This window comes from Carettochelys insculpta, chromosome 3 (genome assembly GCF_033958435.1).
Source record: "Carettochelys insculpta isolate YL-2023 chromosome 3, ASM3395843v1, whole genome shotgun sequence".
In the NCBI taxonomy this organism is placed as follows: domain Eukaryota; kingdom Metazoa; phylum Chordata; order Testudines; family Carettochelyidae; genus Carettochelys; species Carettochelys insculpta.
The window spans coordinates 119,034,294-119,059,514 of NC_134139.1; the positions used below are offsets into that span (position 1 = coordinate 119,034,294).

General features: G+C 41.9%; 1 protein-coding gene across 1 annotated transcript in view; it reads right to left on the reverse strand.

Moving 5' to 3' along the window:
- Positions 1-7,436: 7,436 nt before the first annotated feature.
- RFX6 (regulatory factor X6) overlaps positions 7,437-25,221 on the reverse strand; it is a 52,746-nt gene continuing 34,961 nt past the window's right edge. Inside the window, exons 11-19 of the mRNA XM_074989118.1 lie at positions 23,432-23,591; positions 22,255-22,399; positions 20,681-20,790; positions 17,962-18,079; positions 16,791-16,913; positions 15,070-15,279; positions 12,198-12,710; positions 9,439-9,657; positions 7,437-7,612 (exon numbers count right to left, since the gene is read on the reverse strand). Coding sequence (XP_074845219.1) covers positions 7,437-7,612; positions 9,439-9,657; positions 12,198-12,710; positions 15,070-15,279; positions 16,791-16,913; positions 17,962-18,079; positions 20,681-20,790; positions 22,255-22,399; positions 23,432-23,591 — 1,774 coding nt within the window. The remainder of the gene's footprint in view (positions 7,613-9,438; positions 9,658-12,197; positions 12,711-15,069; positions 15,280-16,790; positions 16,914-17,961; positions 18,080-20,680; positions 20,791-22,254; positions 22,400-23,431; positions 23,592-25,221) is intronic.

The following is a 25,221-nucleotide window of genomic DNA, read 5'->3' on the forward strand; positions in this document are numbered from 1 at the left end:
TCATTTAAGAGCATTGCTTATTCTGCCTTTGGAAATGCTCAACATGGGCCTGACTTTTCTGCCTCCTATTAACCTCATGCCTGGACCTGCTCCTCACTCAGAAGCAAAAGATGGGAGGTGGGCCCCACTGGGATAATTCACTCTCTTTGGAGAAGTGGCTCAGTTCAACCTCACAGATGCCTTACAAACCTGGAAAGCTGCACAGGGAATTTGTGAACAGAACCTCCCAACTGGTTATACAGTTTTCCTGCCTATGGGAAGCTGCATTCACCATTTCCATTTCTGTTACCATCACCATATCAATAATCTGGAGTTTTGGCAAGTGTCTCCTGTTGTGTGCTGAGTTGTTAGAAGTGGTCCACCTGAGCTTACCCATGTGGCACATCACACTGATCTCAAGTGCAAGTCATGCCTCTATTTTCCATTCCGCTCTAGCCTGTCCAGGTGTATGTGGTACTAATGACTATCCGGAAAGCAACCAGTGACTCTCCTCCCCAATTCAAAGTCAATAACCAGCGTAGGTATATTTTACCTACCATTGCTTTGTGCACAAAACAATGTGCCTGTGCCTGTCCAGGTGTATGTGGTACTAATGACTATCCGGAAAGCAACCAGTGACTCTCCTCCCCAATTCAAAGTCAATAACCAGCGTAGGTATATTTTACCTACCATTGCTTTGTGCACAAAACCTTCTTGCCACTGTCCAGTTACATCTTCTGATGAGGCACTGTGCTATTGTGAAAGCATGCAAAGGCATTTCATTTGTCTGACATTCCAAAAGTCTGAACTTTGCAGTAGGACTGAGACGTCTTATACAACTCATATGAATGTGGAGGCTTTTCATATAGCACCTAGAGGTGTCAGAGTCCCAGTGGTCCCCTCTCAACGCCATTCATTTGCATTTGGATTTTCTTTAAGCCCATGGCTGATGTCTCTCATGGAAATTATTTTACTATTTGAGCAGCAGCTTTCTCTCTGATAAGTTTTCCTAGGAAGTGTCTGCCATGCAAGGGTAGGCCAGAAATTTTAGGCTCAAAATCTGTTTGGAATTTCAGTATTTTTCCACAGTGAATTTGCACTTTTCATTGGAAAGCCAAATCTCCCAACCCATAACATATGGGGGTTTTCAACCAAAAAACAGGAGTGTTTGGAAGTTTTTATACAAAATTATTTGTCTGAAAGCTGCCAAAATTGGAAAAGTTTATGTTTGGGGTTTTAAAAGAAAGGGACATTTTGGGGGGAATAGACAGAGAATTGGCCTATGCTCAAACCACTGAGCTATCCCTCCCGCTTCCAGGAAGACAGTAATAACATTTGAAGCCTTAACCAGGTTTAGAGCACATATCCTTCTGTCCTCAGAGTTTGAAGTATTTGAAATCAGGTTTGGGGCACACCAATATAATTTTTCCTTTTGTGAGGATGCAGCTTGGATTGGGCGGGTGGGGTGGTAATGACTATTGATGGAGCTCTGTTTTTCTCAGGATAATTCAGACAAGACAGAAAGGCTGCTTGAAAGTCCAGGAGGAATGTATCTGTCTGTACTACCTTGATGTATAATCAGGATGGGGCACAACCAGAAGGATCTGACATTTCTGGGGGGCTGGCATCTGATGGAAAAGAGACCAACCAGAGTGACTAGTAGCTATGCTTTATCTAGCGCTAATGTTCTGCTATTGAGTGGCATGCAGAGTATTTCTTCATGTGGATGGTGAAGCAAGAGGAAATACTGCACATCTAGAATTTCTCAGGTGTGTTACCACCAGGAGAAAGGGAATTTAGTGTCTGTGTTTTTTGTTTTTCTAATCCTATTAGCTCCCAGTTCCTGGTGGTCCTCTATCTGTCACTTCATTAATTTTATCCCATGCCTTCCTTTCTTCTCACCCATGCATTAAATTTGTGTGTGTGTTGCAGTTCCGATCATCTCTGTTGTGTTTCAATGGAAGATCCTGGGACTTGAGATCTGTGAGGTGAATATTTTTTACCTTTTATACTGTCTCCCTCCCCACGTTAGTTCCTACTGTCTGCACACATTTGTGGAGTTAAAGGGCTATCTGGCTTGGCTTTCTTTGTCCTGCCCCCAGCTATAACCGTTTTCTGGCTCTCTGTGTTCTTGCCTGAACTGGGACCATTTGTGTTTGTAATTGGTTGACAGTGGCCCTTGTCACACTTCTCAGGAGGTTTCCCCCTCTGATGATAATGTCTATCATGCTATGTCCAAGGGCAATAGCAAAAGTGGACCTGTGTTGACAGCTTCCTTTTTGCTCCCAGCTTCTCTCATTTCTCTGCCCCAGCTTTCATTCTTTTCCTAACTGATTGTCATGGGTGGTACCAAAGAGCTGTGACATGGGGAGGTGTTAGCTGTGCTTTACCTCAACATGGGGTACTCTAAGTAGGAGAGACTCTTAATAGTGGTCTTAGCTTGTTTATTTGAAGTTGTTCCTAGTCTGGTGATGAATCGGTTTCTTCACAAGCCCATGGCCCACAATGCTGTGGACACTGGCTCATTTCCTTCAGTTCCACCTTCTTTTGTAGTTTCCTTTTATGTTCCACGTGCACTTATAGTCGGGGGGGATGCAGACTTATTCACTCATCCTGAGGGTGGAGGAAAATCCCACAGTCAACCTATTTTCATACTACAAGTAATACACCTCCCCATAAATAGTGGAGGTATATTCTTTCCAGGCCTACGTGAATAAGGATAGGATCAGGTCCTGTATCGATGAACTACCAGCTACTTCTCTGCTGTTGATATTGCTGAGTGGTCTCAGTCACTTGCATTTGTATCTATTTTATTGTTGAACAGAGAGCACACCGGAGGAATTTATTCACCTTCTCACTCATACTGAACAGCCCAAATTTCGCTGTCTTTTCTCTTCTTTTTTTTTCAGTAGTGGCTCTCAAATGTTCATTTTTGGAATATTTTTTATTTTCCCCTCAATAATTGTGTCACCTGCCTACCGTACCTTTAAGTTTTTATCACTTTAAATTGACTTTCTGGAATATGTATATTAAAAGTGACACAAGAACTTACATATAACATACACTCAAACTGAATTATCCAGCATTTGTAAATTATCCTCTCCATTATGTCTATTATTTACTGCTTTAATGATGCCACACTATCAAACATAAAAAAGTTCTAAATTACTTGAATTTACCTAAGCAAACTTTAATTTGGCATTAGAAGGAAATTCCCATTACATAGCATAGCATTAAAGGTATCAAACCACATATTTGACTAGACTATGTGGTACCAATTGCTCATTTTAAATTGCTGATATATCAAATCCCATGCAATTTGCTCAGTTTTTAATTAAATATAAGAAACTCAGTCTTCTGACCATATAAAACTCTTCTTGATTGGTCAAACCATACAAGTGGTTATTTAAATATGAGAGTCTTGTTTTTTTCTGCTCCTGCTATCAGTAATGAATTATACCTGGCAGCAGTTTAATATTTTAGTTGGCCTGCATCCAGAATCCATTATAATATTAATCTGCTAATATTTGCTGACAGGTCTTGGGATATTGGGTCTTGTCTTATCCAAAGATGAATGGTTTTGATGAAGCTCTATGACAAAACCTTTAAGTAGCATCTGGCTGTGAAGAGGCTTGCACCAGAAAATGAATGTGACCAGAAGTTATGCATGCAAAGCACAACACACACAAGTGAAACACTGGATACCAATGCCTGCTGAATAAGAGCCAATTCCTACCATTACAGTCATGCATATGTGGCATATGTAAGATCCAGCTGCCCAGACCGCATCCATCAAAGAGCCAGTGTACCTCTAAAGAGAGGATAGACTAAACTGTACTTTCATAACATATGGTGAGACATCGTTTTCCACTTTTCTTCCATATACTATTTGACACAGGTGCTGACCTTCAAAAGTGCCAGGGGGTACAGACCCCTGTCTCTGTCCCAGGCCCCGTCCCCCACCCTTAAGGCTCACAGACATCCAATCTCTTCCGCTCCCACTCCAATCGTGCCTCACCTAGTTTTACCTCCTATAGAATCATAGGGTTGGACGGGACCTCAGCAGGTCCAGCCCCCTGCTTCAAGCAGGATCAACCCCAACTAAGTCATCCCAGTCAGGACCTTGTCAAGCTGGGGCTTAAAAACCTCAAAGGATGGAGAAAATCCACCACCTCTCTAGGCAACACATTCCAGTGCTTCACCACCCTCCTGGTGAAGTAATTCTTAACATCCAATCTACACCTCTTCCTCTGTAACTCCTGAGTGCGCCAGGTCCCTTCTCCTTCCCACAGTCTCCTGAATGCCATGAAACAGGTGACCGCGGGGTTGCGAGGCACAAGTGAGGGAAGGGTGGAGCCGATAGGAGGGCTATCAATGGGTGCTAAGCACCCACCAGTGTTTCCCCTAAACTCCTACAAAGTGGGCACCTATGCTATTTGTCATCCCTGGTTAGTGGCACAAACCAGCTGCTGATAGAAAAACATCCTAATTGGTGTGTGGACTACCCATAGCCAAATTCCTCCTTTGGTTATCCCTAATACCTAGCTACAGCACTCTCTCCTATTGGCCAGTCCCCACTGTGCTGAGGCTTCATGCGACTTTTACCTTTGGAAACTGCAATATTGACTTTGAAATGTATGTGCGAGTACTTCCCCTTAACTGCTCACTGACTCCTGTATGAAAGGAACGAAGCCTAATATACACAAAAATGTAGCTGAGATTACAACTCTTCTTTCTTGGTTTCTTGTTTGTAGACTCATAGATTTTATGGCCAGAAAGGAGCATTAGCCATCTACTCTGATTTGCTTTCAAGCTAAGTAATTCCTGCTTCAGACCCAGATCTTCTGGCTGAGGTAGCACATATCCTTGAGAAAGACATTCATAGTTAAGTTTTTCAGCACGGTGTGACAACATTTCAAGTCCTTCATTTGTCTTACAACTTTTGTGTAGTGAGACTAGCATTGCTACCATTAGCAGACGTGATATAAAAAAATCCGCATCACAACAGTTTTTCTTTTTTATTCTATAGTATCCAGTGGATGTATAATCCTGTCTCAGCATGTGTAGATTGGTTGCCATTATGGAAAATGGAGTTGGGGGAAGGAGACAGACTAAATAGTACTATGGCTTGTTTAGCTATTATGAATTTCTTTATTGCAGCGTTTAAAATGATAAGTTGATGTTAGTTTGCCCCATGATAGTTAAATGAATGGCTTTTTACAAAGCGTTATTTTCTGTGCTGTGAAACCATAACAGATAAATGTGCATTCACACTGCCTGTATTATTTCCTTTCTGCTGAAATCAGGCTTCCACGACAGAACACAGTAAAAAAGGGAAATGAACTTATGCAGGAGATGGAACTATACTGAACACCACATCGCAACCCCATTTCTCCCTCCTCCCAAAAAATTAAACCAGTGGTTCCAGCAAATGAGAAAGTCTTAATCCACATCTGAGTTATATATAATGGTCTGAACTGGGCTAATGAAACTAAACAGGTCCTTAAACCTGGGAACTTTCATTTAAATCCAAATCTGAATTCTGTGTCTTGGGATCGTTTCTATAGGATACTGTCTCGGGTTGACAACTGTCCTGGATTGTTCTCCGGGAATTAAAGATTAGGACATGTGATGAAACCTCAAGGAATTCAGCCAGCCAAAACTGGTGACCCTGATAATGTCTCCTCTGAAATGTATGTGATCAAAGGTTAGTGCTTTATGATTATTCCTCTCTCCCGTTTTACTCAGTTAGTGAATATTCATTTACCAATTACAGAGAGAGTTATCAAAGCATAAGTGGAGTTTTGCAATATGTTTTGATAATTTCCACTATATTTGTATTGGGTACATAGAGCACCAGCCAAAGGCCCATTGAAAACAATAAATCTTTCCATTTAATTCAATCAGCACTGGACTGGACCTGTACAGTACAAATATTTTCAGAATTCCATGAGATTTTGTGGCACAGTTTTGATTTAATTTCAGTTATCTGGCAACAATATCAGGCAGTGCCATGAAATGTTTAGAGGATAATGTCTGCAGTCTCAAAAGGTGTGATTTAAATGAGAAAGGCATTCAAAGAATTTTTATTATTATTTTAAAATAAAGAACTGCACTATAATATGGTTAATTCTTGCGGAATCTAATGTAAGGAGGAGCATAAGGCACTAAGAATTTGAAATGTACATTTTAATACACAACTGTAGAAAACTGAAGAATTTTGATTTAGATTGATTTGAAGCAGTAAAAAAAAAAATTGACCTTGTAAACATTTCCATAGGAGGTAGAAAACATACATTTGACTATTTTGTCAAACAAGAGAAAGTAAACAGTGACTCTGCAATCCTAATAAATAACAAGCATCATGGGTATTAAATAAACAATTTTTATACAAAAAAGATATATGTGAAAGACTAAAACAGTGTGGCTGCGTCTACACGTGCACGCTACTTCGAAGTAGCGGCAGTAACTTCGAAATAGCGCCCGTCACGTCTACACGTGTTGGGCGCTATTTCGAAGTTGAAATCGACGTTAGGCGGCGAGACGTCGAAGTCGCTAACCCCATGAGCAGATGGGAATAGCGCCCTACTTCGACGTTCAACATCGAAGTAGGGACGTGTAGACGATCCGCGTCCCGCAACATCGAAATAGCGGGGTCCTCCATGGCGGCCATCAGCTGGGGGGTTGAGAGATACTCTCTCTCCAGCCCTTGCGGGGCTCTGTGGTCACCGTGGGCAGCAGCCCTTAGCCCAGGGCTTCTGGCTGCTGCTGCTGCAGCTGGGGGTCCGTGCTGCATATACAGGGTCTGCAACTAGTTGTTGGCTCTGTGTATCTTGCACTGTTTAATGAAAGTGTGTCTGGGAGGGGCCCTTTAAGGGAGCGACTTGCTGTTGAGTCCGCCCCGTGACCCTGTCTGCAGCTGTGCCTGGCTCCCTTATTTCGATGTGTGCTACTTTGCCGTGTAGACGTTCCCTCGCTGTGCCTATTTCGATGTTGGGCTGAGCAACGTCGAAGTTGAACATCGACGTTGCCAGCCCTGGAGGACGTGTAGACGTTATTCATCGAAATAGCCTATTTCGATGTCGCAACATCGAAATAAGCTATTTCGAAGTTGGGTGCACGTGTAGACGTAGCCTGTATGTAATAAATTAGAAATGAGAATAATCATTTCTTCACAAACAAGACATATTTGCAAGAATCATTGGTTCCTTCTGCTCACACTGAAGTTATGACTTCAGAACTGCATCGATGGTGACAATTTCTAAGCAATTCATGTGCAAGCCCCACCTGAATGCAGGCTGTTTTCTGTTTGGGTGTTATCATCTTCAGGCTGGGATCCTTGAGACCAATTTTTAATACTTTTTCATCCCAGTCATTGATGGGGTTTGTCAACTAACAAAACCATCAGAGGCTAGAACTGGAAAATAAGTTTAAAAAAATAAAACATGCCTTCCAATTCAGGTGCCTCCAGCAGCAGCTCCCATGAAGACAGTGTTGATTGGTGGTAAAGATGACACCATCTCTCTATTGGGCTGTCCATGGGAGTCCAGCGTTTCCTGAGTATACTGGTTAGATGTTCCATACATGCACTGGGAGGAGGAGGAGGCAGATATTGCAGTTTGCATATTTGAAGCTATCAAAAGAAAAGTAACAGTCACTACAATTTTTCTATTGGATTCCATTTGAAAATACAGTTTAATTAGATAAGGGCATGCATCCATCTCCCTAAACACTAGTAGCACACCTGAACCATTCTGGATTCAGATATGCATTTCCCAAATGGCTTCTCTCTTTATAAAGGGATAATGTTAAATCCCAGATCTGGAGGAACAGCCTTGAATTTTTAGGGAGTTAGAAATGGAGCCATGAGGCTGAACTTCACAGTCTAAACCTGTCTCTAACACAAGGCATGGAAAATAAAGCATATTTGCTTTTCCTCCTCCCACATCTAGCACTATTCATTTCAGTATTAATTCTTAGGGCTTGTCTACACTTACAATACTTCATCATTATAGCTGTGCCACTGTAAATTTTAGTGAAGACACTACCTGCACCATTGGCAAAGCTTCTCCCATCCGCATAGGTACTCCACCTTCTCCAGAGGTGGTAGCTATGTTGACAGGAGAAGCCCTCTCATCAACATACTACTGTCTATAACCAGGAGTTTGGTCACTAAAACTCTGTTCAAGGGGGTGGATTTCCCACAATGATGTAGCTGTGATGCAGTACATACCAAATCTCAGACTGCATCACTGCCTCTAGATATGAAAAAAATCAAGCCTTCCATACTGGCAAAAATCATCACAGGACACAAAAGGCAATTGTTGAGGACAACCCAGGGAGTGGTTTTTCACTGCTAAAATTTCTCTTAAAGAAGCCAGCTAGCTTGGAGGTCTTCAGAAGACCCATAGTTAGACTCTATTTTGGGGCTTCCTCGTGACTGGCACAGATGAATAGAGCACTTCAAGAAATTATTGAAGGAAAAGTTCAAGGGCTCAGGTAATGGCTTCTCTCTTTATAAATGGATAATGCAAAATCCCAGATCTGAAGGAACATCCTTGAATTTTTAGGGAGTTAGAAATCCAGCTATGGGGCTGAACTTCACAGCATACTCCTGTCTCTAATACAAAGCATGGAAAATGAAGCAAGTTTGCTGTTCCTCCTTCTTCTGCATCTAGCATCATTTATTTCAGTATTAACTCTTAGGGGCTGTCCCCACTCAGAGCACTGAACTAGTGCCACTGTAAAATGGCACTGATGAGAAAGCTCCTGCTGGGTACATAGGCTGAATGGGCGGCTGCCCATTCCGGAATCATTATTTTTAGTCTGACTGTCTATGTCAAATTTTTGCTCACACTTATTATCATGATCTCATAATCAGGAGAGGTATGTGTTAACAGAAAATTAAGTGTTTTCAAATTTGCAAACAGGGGCAGGCATAAGGAGCTGGCGACAGAGGGGCTTTTTGCCGTCAGAGGCATGGTCACTTGGCCTCTTTACTGCCAGCACCTCACCTTGCTGAGAGCGAGCTCTTGCACAGCTATGCTAATGAGCCATGGGACCATGCTAATGAACAGCCATTTGCAATTGCAAGGCTGCTCATTAGCATGGAGCTGCCAGAAAAGCGGCTTCCGTGTAGACCCAGCCACAGAGCCCAGTTATGATGTGATTTACAACCACTGTATGGTTCTTCTGACCTCATTAATAATATTGACTCAGAACAAGCCCTGGTGTAATGCAGCTGACTTTGATGGAGTTGAACGGAGATGAGCTAGATTTTATTGTTAATACTTACCTCTACCAACAGCTTGGTATCACATAACACTCACTCTGGTGTAACTCACTGATGTCAGTATGTGTTTTTCCTTAAATTAGGACTACAGGATTTGGCCAAGGTGTTTAGACTACTCTGTAGGGCAGGGAGACCAGATTCTTGGCTTGGTCATCAGAGATACTTACTTATGGGGGTCCGACAGACTATTGAAGATGATGAATCTGCATAGTAGGCGCTTGCCTGTTTTCTTCCATTGTCATCTAAAATGTTGAGTGGGTCATGGATTTCATTGAATGGTGGCAGTTGTCGAATGCTGCTCACACTACTGATTACAGAAACATGCTGATCCACCATTGATCCAAGTCTGTGGGATTCTGGGTAGTGTATGTTGTTTCCATAGTATCCTAGTGATAGGAAATTTAAAAAAAAAAAAGCATAATAAAACCTGGTTGCTCTAGTGGCTGTACTGGTCAGGATTCAGAAGGTCTGTAGTCTACTACTGTCTCTGATAGTGCCCAGCAGTGTGGGAGACATTAGGCCCGTTCCTCCACTTCCCCATCTGTCAAATGACAGTAATCGTACTTCCCTACATTAAAGGGGCACTGCTAGATTTAAATTAATTTATGTTAGTCAAGTGTTTTGGGAACTGTCGATAGATCATACTCTTGATGTGCAACAACGATTATCAGGGATGGGTCAAAGCCAAATGCTTACAACCCAACCCACTGAATTTTAGGGGCTCTAAGACTGTGTAGCCAGACAGAGTCTCCCCCTTACAAGCCAGCTTGCTCGCTGCCCGCCCCCGCCACCGAGGAGCACACAGGGCACGGAAACGGCTGCTGACAGCACAGTCTTTGATGCCCTCATTGAGGCCCAGATATGCTAGCTTATCGTGACCCTGAGAAGCAGAAAGTACAGCTAGAAGGCTAACAGGCCAGACTGTCAACATGAGGGGGGGACCCTCAAGAAATCACCCCAGCTGGCATTGATCGATATGATGCACACACACACAACCATCCCAGAAGGGGAAGTGCCCCGCCCGCACAGAAAGACTGGCAGCTCAAAGTTGAAATGCACTATACCAAGTTAGATCCAAAAGCTGAAGGGGTCAATTTTTTGGTTCCAGTCAGGCTTCAGAGAAGCTAACTAGAACTGCCACTTGTAAAAAAATTTGGTACCATGGAATGCAAACCACAACACCAATTTTATATGGCCTTGAATTCAAACTTCATACTCTAGCTGAAGTATCTGGATCTAGTTCCAAACACCACTTATTCAAATTGCTATTCAGCCTTCTTTTTTTCTCTTAGATATGTATATGAAAGACCAAACCAGGATTACTTATAGGACTAATATATATCAGCTCCAAATGACTGGGTTTAGACATTGTGCTACAGTAAATCCATTCCCCCAATTAACTACAGTGTGTAGTTCTTATTGAATTCCTTAGCACACAGCTTATTAAACATCAAGGTATATCTATGTGCAATGAAAAGAGAAGAGAGTCTAAAAATTTGCCCATAGTTTCGGCACAGAGTGAACCACTCATTCTAAAGTCAGACTCAGAACTACGTTATCCACAATCAAGTAACAAGAGGAGTAACTACAGGTTGCACTGCCTTTATCCAGCATGCTCAGGACCTGACTGGTCTCTGACAAGAGATTTTGCTGAAGGAGGGGAGGTGTAGAACTGCTGCAGTCAGAAAGCCCTGTGATCATGGGCTGCTGCAACTCCAGCCTGCAGCCTCTCTCCCCAGCGCAGGCTGCCATGGGGCTCCAGCTAGCCCCGGCTCCTCTGGCTGCCCCTGAGCAGAAGGGGGCTTCAGGTCTCAGCCTCGCACCAGCCTCCTGACCCCTGCTGCTGCAGGGTAGGCAGGAGCTCCTGGCTTCCAGTTCCCCCACTGCTGCCAGTGGGTGCTCTGATCCTGGTCCCCATGCTGCTGCAGGACCGCTCCAGCAGGAGCTCCATCCCCCAATCCATGCACTGCTGCAGACCAGCAAGGACTCCCCATCCCACCCCCAACATGTCGCCATGGGGCAGGCAGAAGCTCTGGCTCCTAGCCCTGTGGGGGATACCTGCACCAGCTGCTACTCTCTCGTCTGGCAACATCTGCAGTCACGCCAGATGGGGGATGTTGCCAGACGAGAGAGTACCGGATTTCAGAGGTGCAGCCTGTATTAAGCTTCATAACCCTAATTCAATATTACCTCTTTGAAAATCTGACTCTGAAATGTAAATAATTTTTGAAATGGATGGCCAAGAAATAAATACAAAGACAGAAAATTCTAATTGTAAAAGTATTGCTTATGGGCCGCATCTTTCATCCTGAAGGACCAAAAATTATAAACAGGTCTACAAGTCCCTGTCCCAGTAGTAATCAATTCACTCACCACATCTTTTGGGTGGGACATGGCCACTGTTTTGTAGTTCAAAGCAATCTACATTAAGACCAAAATCCTGAACTGCAACCAGGCAGTGCTTTAAGTCACTGCTGTTTAACTACCCTTGCCATGGGACTCGATCTGGCATAAAGAAGAGCAATTTGAGGCTTGCTCCATTCTATACCAGCTGCCTAAGGGACTTTTCCAGCAGTGGAGATGCTGAAGAGTAGAGATGTGGGGTTGTGCTTCCTTTACATTCTACAGGCGAACTCTGCCAGAGGGCAGTTAGTACAGTATTGTTAAGGCCCTCTGTGCCGCTATGCAGAGCTCCCTGCGCAGTCGGCTTTGAGAACTCAATCCTCTAGCAGCCAGTTACACTGGCTTTAGACCTACTTTGAGTCACCAAAGCAGTGACAAGCAGCCAGGGTGCATGGGAAGACAGAACCTGTGAACAGAAACCAAAGAGCACCTTATGTGCAAGAGAGGAGACAAAAAGCCAATATTGCCTCTGTATATGAATAGATATTCTGAAAGCAAGGAAGATGCTTATAAAGATTAATACCATTGGAAGCATTAGGGGGATATGTTGCTCCTGGACAGGCAGCAGATACTGAATTGCTCAGGAAATTGAAGCTCCCAGTGTTCAAAAACTGCATATTGTTTGTGTCCTGTGTAGTCGCGGGGACACCGTAGTTGGAGGCAGACCTGGGATTGTAGGGTGACACAGCGCAACTGCTATTGAAGTAGTCTCTGGAGAACTGCTGCTCACTCAAGGCTGCGAATCGACTGTGCTCGGCTCTGTGGTGATAAACTCCTGAAGGGGTAGGGGCTTGAGGCCTGAACATGGCCTGGTAATTGGAGTTGCTTCCGTAATAGCTCTGATTGGTTTGTGACAATGTCTGGTAAACGGGCTCTGAATAGGAAGAGCAATGTGAATGTGTAGACAACACTGGGCCTCCACTTGGCGGTCTCCCAGCCATTGGACCCTGGTTGATAACACTTCCTCTGTTGCCCATGGCTGGGGAAATGGGTGGAGTCATCAGCTGACGGGTGCTTTGAGAGAGCTCCATCTGACCTGGGAGAAATAAACATTAGTATTAGGGAGTGTTCATGCTGTGATATTCTTAGACGCTGACGAAAGTGGGTTTTTCTAAAACCATAAATAGAACATATTGGTGCGTATGTGTTATGGGCCCATCTGTGCAGAGCTGCATAGGATCTGGGGCCCTCCATTGAATCCCTGGCGTGACGGCCAATGTTCCCTCTAATTTTTTCTATCCACGGGCAGAATAAACGTTATGTGCATCGAGGCATGTGGGAATGTGTACCACCAGAAGAAACAGAAAACGGAGCTGTGGGTGCTCTGTTCATCAGCTGGTTGGCAACAGAACCTCCCCTGGGGGTCTGCACAAAAGCACAGCTTACAGGGAACACTGGGGCCAACACAACAGCCATCACATTAAATGGAGAGGAGTACACATCTGGTATTCACTCCACTTTGGACCTCAGATGATTGAGGCAATGATGCTTCTATACACTCACTGCTCCAGGGACACTCAGCACAAGCATCTGAGGTACACAGTGGTTCAGATCTCAGATAAACACTCACTTCTTGTGACAGCCACACAAGTGGCTACCTGAGGACTGAGCTGAGGAACTCTAGAACTAAAACTATGAGATGATCTAGCAAATGCTCTTTAGCTGGGGCTTTAACAACTTCCTATCATCTGTACTTTGGCTTAGAGGGGGACTCACAGCATGCTGATCATCTGATGACACAACGTTTATACAATTGTCTTCCTCCTTTAGTAACTTTGCTTAACTATGGACTAGAAGGGCAATGATATCAGCAAAGAGAACAGCTTGATGCACAGAGTCAAAGAAACACAGAGCTGGAAGGGACCTTGAGAGGTCATCTAACTGCTGAGCCAGGACCAAATGTACAAGAAGATCCTTCACACCTGCCCTTAAAAACCTACAAGGATGGGGGTTCCACAACCTCCCTTGGAAGTCTATTCAACTATTTACCTATCCTTACAGTTGGATAGCTTTTCCTGGTATCTAACCTAAATCTCCTTTGCTGCAGAGTAAGACAATTATATTTGTCCTACCTTCAGTAGATCAGGGAGAACAAATGATCAGTGTCTTCTTTGTAACAACCCTTCTCATATCTGAAGACTGTTCTCAGGTCTACTTTTTTAAGACTAAAACATTCCCCTTTTAAAAACTTTCCTCAGAAGTCAGGTTTTCTAAACCTTTTATCAGTTACTAGCTTTCCTCTGGATTCTCACCAATTTGTCCACACCTTGCTTGAGGAGTGGTGCTCAGAACTGGACAGAGTACTCCAGCTGTGATCTTACCAGTACCGAGTCAAGTGAGACAATTATCTCCTGTTTCATATATTTATAAAACATTCCTATTGATAGACCCCAGAATGGTATTAGCCTTTTTAAATGGCATCACATTGTTGACTCAGAGTCCATTAGTCCACTATAATCCCAGATCATTTTGAGCAGTTTGAGTTATTTCCCATTTTGTAGTTGTGCACTTGATTTTCTTCTTTCTGCATGAGGTACTTTGCACTTTTATTGACTTTTATGTTACCAAATTCAAGCCACTAATCCAATTTTGTTCAGGTCCTTTTAATTTCTAATTCTGTCTTCCAAAATGCTATCAACCTCTTCCAACCTGGCGTAATTCACAAATTCTATAAGCATTCCATTAGACAAGGAATTAATGAAAATATTGACTAGTACCAGCTCCAGGAAAGAGCTTTGCCAGACCCCATGGCTGTTTCTATATAGGCCACTTTCAACATGGCATGGTAATACATGGCCTGAAATATGCTAATGAGGTGCGGATGCAAATTCCCCATGCCTCATTAGCATATGGTCACGTGATTTGGAGTCCAGAAGACCGTTCTTCCGAACTCCAAAACGCCGTGTAGAAGCACAGTCCTGGGGGAGCTTCTGGAAGGAAGTCCTTCTTCTGGAGGCCCCTTCTTCCCGAAAATTTTTTCTTCTGGACTCCAAATCACATGACCGTATGCTAATGAGGTGTGGGGAATTTGCATCCATGCTCATTAGTATATTTCGGGCCGTGTATTAGCATGTCACTTTCAAAGAAAGTGGCCTGTGTAGAAATGGCCCATGAGAAAAGTCCTCCCAGTTTGACAGTAAACCATTGATAACTACTCTTTGAGTATGGACTGTCAACCAATTGTGCACCCATCTCACGGTAATTTTATTTAGACCACATGTGCTTATGAGAATGTCATGAGGGACTAAAATCAAGATTTATATTGTCTACAGATGTCCTCATACACTAGCCCAATAACCCTGTCAAGGAAGGAAATTAGGTTGGTTTTGCATGTTTTGTTCATGACAAACCCACGTCAGCTATTTCTTGTTACCTGATTAAAAACTGAGTAATACCTGTTAGCTGCATATTTTCACTATCGCCAGCGGAGAAAGGGTTCAAACCAGAATGCAAACTGCTGTGCTGGTTGGCAGACAGTGGCACATACGTTTGCTCTGCAAGGCACTCGTTCTTGACTGAAGTGTCACTAGGAAGGGTAGCAGCTTTGTTGCGGTTTGCGAGGAAGCAGGAGCTTGGTGAGGCGGTAAAGGCAGCTTTACTTGCATCTGGGAAAGTATAAGAAAAATTCTTGATTGTGGTCATATGTCCAGAATGTGAATTTCCTGGCTGTGTACATATACCACATGAGTCGGTGGATGAGAATACAAGGGGCCTGTTAGTGATTCACTAACATGGGGCACTTATTTTAAAAACAAAAATCCTACAAAGCCTCCAAATTTCATGCATGCTAAATATATGCAACTTTATTAGTATAACCCTACTCTACCCCTGACTTGATCAAACACCTTCCATCATGTTCTATGCCTAGAGACTTACACCATAACAGAAAAACTGTTCTTTAATAAGCAAAAATGGTAATTACTTGGGTCAGATTTGTCCCTCTGGAAATGTAAATGAAGTGAGTGGAAACACTCCAGCCATGAAGTCAACTGAATTGCACCAAGAATGAATTAGGCTCATAACATTTAATCCTTAATTGTAAGACAGGAGGAAGAGGGGAATTCAAAAGTCCATAAAGATAATACATTTTATAGTGTTGCCTAGCAAGAAGTATTTGTTCTTTTCAGCACATCTCAAGTTCATTGCACACCATTGGTAAGAGGCCAGCACCAGTGAAATCAGTGAGAGCTTTGCCATTGTCTTCAGCAAAGCCAGGATTTTACTTCATGTCCTCAAGCCCGACCTGGCTTCCCAAGCTGAATGTAAATTCTGCATAGCACAAGATTTTATAAAGCTGCATGACAACTACAAAACCAATTTCTGCTGTCAGAGGAAATCTATGAGCTTGTATCAAAGAGGCAGAATTTGACCATTAAGCAACAAAATGCTGAAGACTGATTTGATGTAGTTTGAAGTAAATCCAAAGCAATCCCATTGAACCCAGGACTGAGTATATATATGGCATAAATGAGAGCTGAATTTGGTCCAAATAGATTTTCTTGAGCTTTATTCAGCTTTACTCACCTCATTGCAAGTTGCATGGAGTATGACAAAAGTGTCGATGTTAAAGTAGAATGATCGCTGGGAATGCTTAAAATGCTTTTTTAAAATTCCTTTTGTGCCTTTCCTCATGGTAGTACTTTGCCAAGGGCACATTTACACTGGAATAAAACACCTGTGATATGGCTGAGGCTGCCTGGCTTAGCTGACTTGGACTTGCAAGGTAAAGGCTGAGGAGCTAAAAACTGCACAGTTAAAATTTTAGGCTTGGAGTCTGGGTTATGGGACTCTTTTTGCAGGGATCTAGAACTTGGACTCCAATCTGAGTCTGAACAGCTACATAGCAATTTACAGCCCTGCAACCAGAGCCTTGCAAGACAGAGTCAACTGACTGGGGCCTTCTGCAGGTGTTTAATTGCTGTGTACCCTAAGGTGACATAGGTCTCCAATACTGCACAGGCTTATGTATATATTTAACTATGAGCATATGGGTAGTCCAACTGGAGTCAGTGAGACTGCTTATGCACTTAAAGTTAAGCATGTACCTTTGCATGATCAGTGCCTAAATCAATAAATAAATAAAACCAAAAGGAATTGCATTTAATTATCAAATTACCCAAATTCTTCATATACTTGTCCAATAGATTCTGGAGTTCTTGTTCTTTGTCATTGTTGAACTGAGTCTCCATGGCTAGCAGGATATACTCATCCAGTAGCATTCGGATCAAATGAAAAGAACCTTGGGGGAGGGAGTGGGAGAAGGAAGAGAGAGTGTAGCAAAATTATCTTTGTGACCATCTCTCAACACTTTACAAGAAGCAAGTGAAACAAACAAATAATTGTTGGACTTTAAATGACCTGCTAAGACCAACAAGGAATAGTGCCTAACTTCTCACTCTAATCTCTGTTTGCACTGGCCCACCTAGCTCAATATGTTTACTGTCCTATAGGCTATTTGGCCACTAATTACATCAAAGAAAAATACTGATGAAAGTGAGACATGCTTTATACATGAAGAGGGCACACACTAGAGGTAGATAAGGCTTCACTCTGCTAGAATGAGCCTGACTCTGCTCTATTTCTGTTTGTCTTGTACTAAATAACCAGACAATGGTCGACAAGAGTCTTGGAGCTGATGTCAAGAAAACACCACATTCAAAACAGAACTCCTGCTCCAGCCTTTCCAAATATCTTTTGAATTTCCAAATATCCTTTCAATTAAAGATAAAAAGGTAGCCTCTGATACTGATGTTAGTCGAAAAATGATGTGTTAACGGGATTTTCCATGTAAGCTGAAAAAAATACCTAATTTAGAAATGTCTATTTTGAAGGACACTAAAAATATATGAAGTGTGAACTTGAGATCTTAAAGCAAATAAGGCAGGATGTTGAGTTGAGGCCCATTATCCAAGAGCTAACCCATAAAGATATTTTGACAAATTCATTGTAAAATGGCTTGATGAGAAAAACAATTATTTTTATCCAATTGATTTAGATGTATTATTCTTATTTAAAATCTCTTATCTGCATCTCTTATCTTGGGAAATACAAGTGTGATTTCTATTGCCTAGTGAATTTATCATAATAGTTCCCTGTTCTTATGTATCCCATATTAGTGGTATTATTCTTTGCTAAGAATTTTCTTTAAAGATACAGGCAGCAATATATAGGGCATAGGCTCTGATCAGAGGAACATTAACTGAAAGACAATTCCATATGCTTGGGAAGTCTAAATAAAGAGCCAAGAAGATAGTTTATAAAGGAAGGTTTTACAAAGCCCAGAGTACCAAAACTTGATGCGTTGTTTAGGGTGAGATTATGCATCACTCGGGCACCAAAGAAGCTCCATTTGAGAAGGAAATCCTGAGCTCTCTTCTTCAGTGACCTCCCATTTTGTTTGCTTGCCTTAATAAAGAAAGGAAGGAAGACAAATCTGTAAATAAACTATATTGACTCCAGCCCATAAAGAATCTTATTCAGCCTGTGCATGTGGTCACACAACACAGTAGGGGAGACAGGACAATGGTTTACATGTGGCAGTTCACAGCATCCCTTAGCCAGTCTGGCAGGACAAGATCCGGGGGTGGGGGGGGCAATGGAACTGACGCCCCTGGACAAGGTCAGGGTGGGAGGGAGTGGCTCTACACTCCTGCACAAAGTGGGGACTTGGGCAGAAGGGGCGGGGCTGGGGCAACCAGCCCTCAGCACTGCCTGGAGAATATGTCCCCTACCTTTGTAGCCACCCCACATGTGCTGCACAGCACTTCAGTGGCAATTTAAAGGGCTGGGTCTTTATCCACCGCCGCTACTGCAGTAGAAGTGGTGGCACCAGCTGGAAGCTCTGGGCTCTTTTCAATCACCAGACCTTGGGCAACTGCCCCTTTCACCCTTCCCCTCTAGTTGGTGTCCTGGACAGGCTGGGTCAGTTTGGCTGCATGAGACCTATTTTGCAATGCATGTCCTTAGTACCTGGGAGAGGAATAATGGGCTTGCTCTGCAGTGCAAGTGGACTGGAGATTGGCCACTCTTCCAGTGGGCTCTCCCTTAGGGTTGTGATATGTTTGGCAATGGTTCTGCCAGACTCCTGTCCTATCACTGTTTGCACTGTATTTTGCCTCATACAGACATAGAGCTAGAACTGATCCCTGTGCTTTAACTTCATATATGCAATATTCAGTGGGCCTTCTCTCTTGCCAAACAACAAAACGGCATCTCCGGCATCCTAACACTCATTGTTGTCACTTGACCCTGACAGGGCTTTGTTCCAGGGGCTAACCTTATAGCCTGTCACTTTTGCAAACAAAAAGAAGCAGTGTTGTGAATTTGACAGCAATTGCACTTTTAACACAAACAGAAGGTAGGGGGCAATGGGAGGGTTACATGTTCTGTAAATGATTACCTGGGACTCAACTAATCTCCACTCCTCCCAGGGACTGCTTATCCTGAGAAAAACAACCATACTTGTTTGCCTTTATATCATATTACTTAATAGATGCTGAAGGGGAGATGATGTCCTATCTTTTCTACCTGCCTTTTTTGTCACTGACTCCCTAAAAGAAAATCCTGCATCACATTTGAGATTATAGCAATCCAATTCTGCCTTCAGATAAGATAATTCAAACCTCACTGAAATCTGTGGGAGTTGTGCATTGTGGATGTAAGACCATAAATACCATAATCCTAGCCTATAAATCCTTGGTACACCCAGACCACTGTAATTCTGGTCATTCCATCTCAAAAAAAGATATATTAGAGCTGGAAAAGGTACAGATAAGGGCAACAAAAATGATTAAGGATACAGACCAGCTTCCATATGAGCAGAAATTAAAATGACTGGGTCTGTCAAGCCTGGAAAGGAGATGACATGAGGGTATTTGACAGAGGTCTCTAAAATCATAAATGATGTGGAGAATGGGCATTAAGGATGTGTTATTTACCTCTTCACATAACCCAAGAATCTGGAGTCGCTCAACGACATTTATAAGCAGTCAAGTTTAAAACAAAGACAAGGAAGTATTTCACAGAATGCACAGTCAAGCTGTGGGCTTTGTTGCCAAGGGATACTGTGAAGGTACACATTATAACTGAGCTCAAAAAAAATTCACTTGAAGTCATGGAGATAACTCCATCAATAGCTATTAACCAAGATGGTCAGGATACAACCCCATGCTGTGAGCGTCTTTAAGCCTCTAACTGTCAGATATTGGGAGTGGATGACAAGATGCAGATCACTCAGGACTTGCCCTATTCATTCTGTTCATTCCCTCTGAAGCATCGGGCACTGGCCATTATCAAAAGAGAGGATAGTGGGCTAGACGGCCCATTGGTCAAGTAATAATTGGTTAAAATAATTTAAAAAAACAGTTAACTCATTTCAAAATTGATAAACCTCATTCTACAAGGAACAGTGCCTGTTTTCAAATAGCTATTTCAAAACAGGTGCTGTTAAGACAGGGTATGGAGCCTGTTTCAAAATAAGTCATAGTGCATCCAATGGCTGTACTTTGAAATAGGATCTGCGTAGACGCGGTATTACGACATAGCCATGTGCCATGTCAAAATGCATTTTTGTGAGTTGCAGCCTTATTTCAACATAAGCTATTTTGGAATTGCTTTCTTCTAAATAAGGCTGCTGTGTATACACACCCTTATTAATTTTTACATCATTATGAAAGGGCTAATTCCAATCTCATAGTAATATATAATGGAGTCTTCAAAGCACTCGAGGAGGGATTTTTCAGAAACAATTAGCATTGGCTCAACCCTGAAGCTACTGGAGCAGACCTTCAACTTGAGTAAACTGTCATGCCTCCATTGACTTCCATGGCCTGATGACAAATTACACTATCTGAGGATCTGTCTCACTGAAAAGTCATTGTCTTCTGGGAGAGCAAAGTTAGCCCACTGCTGAGTGCTACTGAAAACTGCTTTCTTCAAATCAGTGGGACCATGCTTACGTGACTAAGGGGAGTGGGACTTGAGTCAGATGGAGCACTTGAAAGGTACCTTGATAACCCTTTGCTCAACCACATTATCCAACCATTCAATAAATGATTCCACAGTGGCATTCTTCTTTAGCAGGTCCTTCAGTTCTTGGAACACTGTAATAGAGTCATCTACCATGTAAAAAGGAAAACACATCGTTGCTCGCTTCTCTGAATATGAGAAAAAGCCACTCACCAGTCACTGACAATTTTGTAGCATGGAAAGGAAAGAAAAGAATTAGAGCACTGAAAGAATGGGAAATTCACTGGCGAAGTGGCTTGTTTGGTTTTTGTTTTTTAAAGCTCTCCCATTTTGCAGAGTATGAGAGACTTTAAGAAAATGGAGAGTCTTCAAATAAAATGAAATTGCACACTGAGATACTGATATTAGTCAGTAGTTTCAGGGTCTATTCTTGGAACTGTGTCTAACCCCAGGTTTCACAGGACAAAGAATGGCTTCGCCTTACTGTAATATAGATGATAGAAACAGTGGATGACTTTCAGAGTGCCTGAGGTTTCTCTGACATCTTAGGATGTCACTATGTAAAGCAAAACTAAGCTATTGTCACTTCCAAGATGTTCCTTTTTCTAGAAAATGTCTAGTTACCTGTCCAGTGAATTCCCAGCTAATTTTTATGTTTACACCGATGCTGGTAGAGCAAAACCAGAAAACAGAGGAAAAAAAGGGAGAAAGAAAAGTAGAGAACAAAATGGCAACTAAAATGAGAAGGTGACAAGATTGTAAGGCATTACTTCTTGAAAAGAAAGAACAGTATATACTTTGCTCAACTTGTCATTATCAATTCAACAAAATATAGAAGAATACAGATCCTGTGTTGCTCTCACTTCTGCCAGGTTTTTGACCAACACATTCCTTAAGTGATTAAAAAGTATCTTTTGTCACCACACAGTATATTCAGGTGCCCAGGAGACGATGGCTAAATCCCCCTAGCCTGAGACTGTAACTATAAGAATAGGTTAAAAAAATAGAAAAATAATTCTGTGAAAAATTCAGGATGTGAAGGTGTTTCCGTTATCTATTTATGTGACACTTCTAGGATATTTTTACTGAAATTTTTCATTTTAGAAAAAAGTAGCCACTTTTAACAACAAAAACGGTTTTTCATGCAATGTCTGGCAGCTCTAGTAGCTATTTGATAAAAGTTGTAATTTAGCATTAAATATGCTTGTAGATGTGTTCCTTTGGAGCCCTCGGTACCTTCTTTACTATCAAATGAACTGTTAAGAGGAGGGACTTTTTTTGTTCTTGTTTTGTTTTTCCCCAAAACTAATCAGCTGTTAGGATGACGGCTAACTTTTATAAAAACAGTTTCTTGTGGCAAATATCAGATAGCATAGGTATTACTTTCTCAACAACCATTTTAAAAATGTGCAGCTGAATTGCCAAAAGCTGACACAAATATTTTTTAAACTATTTTCAGGATGATATTTGCATGCAGAATCTGGTAAAAGCTTCTTTGGTTGGACACATTTAATGTCTTTTTAAAAATAAAAATTCTGAAGGTGACTCCTGGACTTGCATAGGAAACTCAAAACCAGTAAGTGCAAATTTACAAACTATCTTAACAGACTTACATTCAGTATAGACTTCCCCATCAGATTCCATGCTGCCTGAGACCGTGAGAAAAGCTTGAGAACCAATGCTATTCAAATCTACCTTCTCAATATCAGACACCATGGAATTCACCACATGTTGATCAAAGAGGGCTGGCCGGGCAATCTGCAAGAGACAACAGGGCTAAATGTTCAGATCTGCACCAAGAAATAATTTGTGGAAGAGAAGGATCATGTACCCTTTCCTTCCTTTCCAGGTTTTCCCCTTTCATTCTTTCCTCATAAGTCATGTTCTCTAGACCTGCAATCATTCTTGGTGCTCTTCTATGGACTGTCTCCTATTTTTCCATATCTTTCTTGAAATGTGGTGCCCAGAACTAGACACAATACTCCAATTGAGGCCTAACCAATGCAGAGTAGAACAGAGCAATTACTTCTTGTGTCGTGCTCACAACACTCCTGTTAATGCATCCCAGAACCATATTTGCATTTTTTGCAACAGTGTCATACTGTTGACTCATATTTAGCTTGTGGTCCACTATGACCACTAGATCCCTTTCCGCAGTACTCCTTCTTAGGGAGTCCCTTCCCATTTTGTATGTTTGAAACTGATTGTTCTTTACTAAGTGTAGTACTGTGCATTTGTCCGTAGTGAACTTCAGCCTATTTACCTCAGATCATTTCTCCAGTTTGTCCACATCATTTTGAATTATGACTCTATCTTCCAAAGCACTTGCAACCCTTCCAGCTTGGTAACATCTGCAAACTTTATAAGTGTACTTGCTATGCCATTATCTAAATAGTTGATGAAGATATTGAACAAAATCTATTTCAGATCTGATTCCTATGGAACTCCACTTGTTATGTCCTATGAGCATGACTTTGAACCACTTTTTGAGAAGGCTTTATCCAGCCAGATGTGCACCCACCTTATAGTAGCCCCATCTCAGTTGCATCTCCCTAGTTTATTGTTAAGAAGGTCACGTGAGACTATATCAAATGTTTTACTAAAGTCAAGGTATACCACATCTACCACTTCCCTCTTACCCAGAAGATTTGTTATCCTGTCAAAGAAAGATATCAGATTCATCAGTCCGATGACTGCAATGGGCCAAAAACTGAGAAGGATTTTTATGTACCTTTCACTCTACAGTGTTTTGTAATAATGCAAGTTCTTATTCTGCTGTTCAAAGTTTACCTGAGCTAGGTGTAAGAAGGAGGTCTGTCGTTTCAGAGAGGAAACAAATCTTCGTGCAATAGGCAATTTCTTGTCTGCCAGAGCTTCTGGTAGATTTTCTAGAGATGAAACAACCCACTGTTCCCAGTTTTTAGCAAAAGTTCTTATGTCTGCCAATAAACTACAGTAAAATAATATATTAAAGAAAGGCTAACATTGTGAAAACGTATTACATTGTATCAATTTTAGGGGAGCAACTTGGCAAGTTAAGCCCATGACAGGATTCAGCAGCATAAAATCCACACCAATAAAATATCTCAAACAATTTTTCCTACAGGGAAAAGGAATGGAGAAGATTTATATATAACAGATATTAGTCCAGTGGTTCTCATCCTATTTACCATGGTGGCTTTTATACGTGGCCCACTGTGGCTGTGTCTACACTAGCCCCAAACTTTGAAATGGCCATGCAAATGGCCATTTCAAAGTTTACTAATGAAGCGCTGAAATGCATATTCAGCGCTTCATTAGCATGCAGGCGGCTGCAGCACTTCGAAATTGATGCGCCTCGCCGCCGCGCGGCTCGTCCTGACAGGGCTCCTTTTCGAAAGGATCCCGACTACTTCGAAGTCCCCTTATTTCCATCTGCAAATGCATGCTAATGAAGCGCTGAATATGTATTTCAGCGCTTCATTAGTAAATTTCGAAATGGCCATTTGCATGGCCATTTCGAAGTTTGGGGCTAGTATAGACACGGCCTGTGTGTTGTCTGAGAATGTCACATGAGTTGTAGCTCCATGATGACTGAACCACAAGTTGAGAACCATTGTACTACTAGTCACATTCTTAAGGCATGGTTGGAAGATACTTAGATATAACTGGTGATGGGGTGTGATGCAGGAACCTTGATAATATTCTGAAAATAGAGGAAATTAAGCTTTTGGCTCTCAAAACAAGCATGTTTTCAGTTTGTAGAAGGAAGTAGGATAACTAGTGGTGTCCACCAAGATTCTGTGCTGGGACCAATTCTACTCAACATATTTTTAAATGATTTGGAGAAAGGGGTAAACAGCGAGGCAGCAAAATGTGCAGGTGATACTAAACTGCTCAAGACAGCTAAGAACAAAGCAGACTGTGAAGAGTTTCGAAAGGATTTCCTAAAACTAGGTGATTGGGCAAGAAAATGGCAAATGAATATTAATGTTGTTAAATGCAAAGTAATGTACATTGGAAAAAATAGTCCCAATGACACATACAAAATAATGGGGACTAATTTAGCTATAACTACTCAAAAGAGAGGTGTTGGAGTCATTGCGGATAGTTCTCTTAACACATACACTCAGACTATGTCTACACGAGCATTCCTCTTTCAAAAGAGGCATGCAAATGGGGGAAATCAAAAATGCAAATGAGGTACAGATTTACATATCTGGCACATTATTTGCATATTCTTTCAAAAGAAGAAAAGCAGCGTAGACAGGGCTCTTTAAAAAGTAAACCCATTCTTCAAAAGAAACCTTCTTCCTAATAAAAAAATAGGAAGAAGTGTCCTTTCAAAGATGGGGATTACTTCTGAAAGAGCCGAGCCTACACTGCTTTTCTTCTTTCAAAAGAAGAATATGCAAATGAGGTGCCAGATATATAAATATGTGCCTCATTTGCATTTTCAATTGCCCGCATTTGCGTGTCTCTTTCGAAAGAAGAATGCTAGTGTAGACCTACCTTAAATGTGCAGCAGTAGTCAAAAGAGCAACCCGAATGTTAGGAATTATTTAAAAAGGGATAGAGAATACAACAAAGAATATCTTACT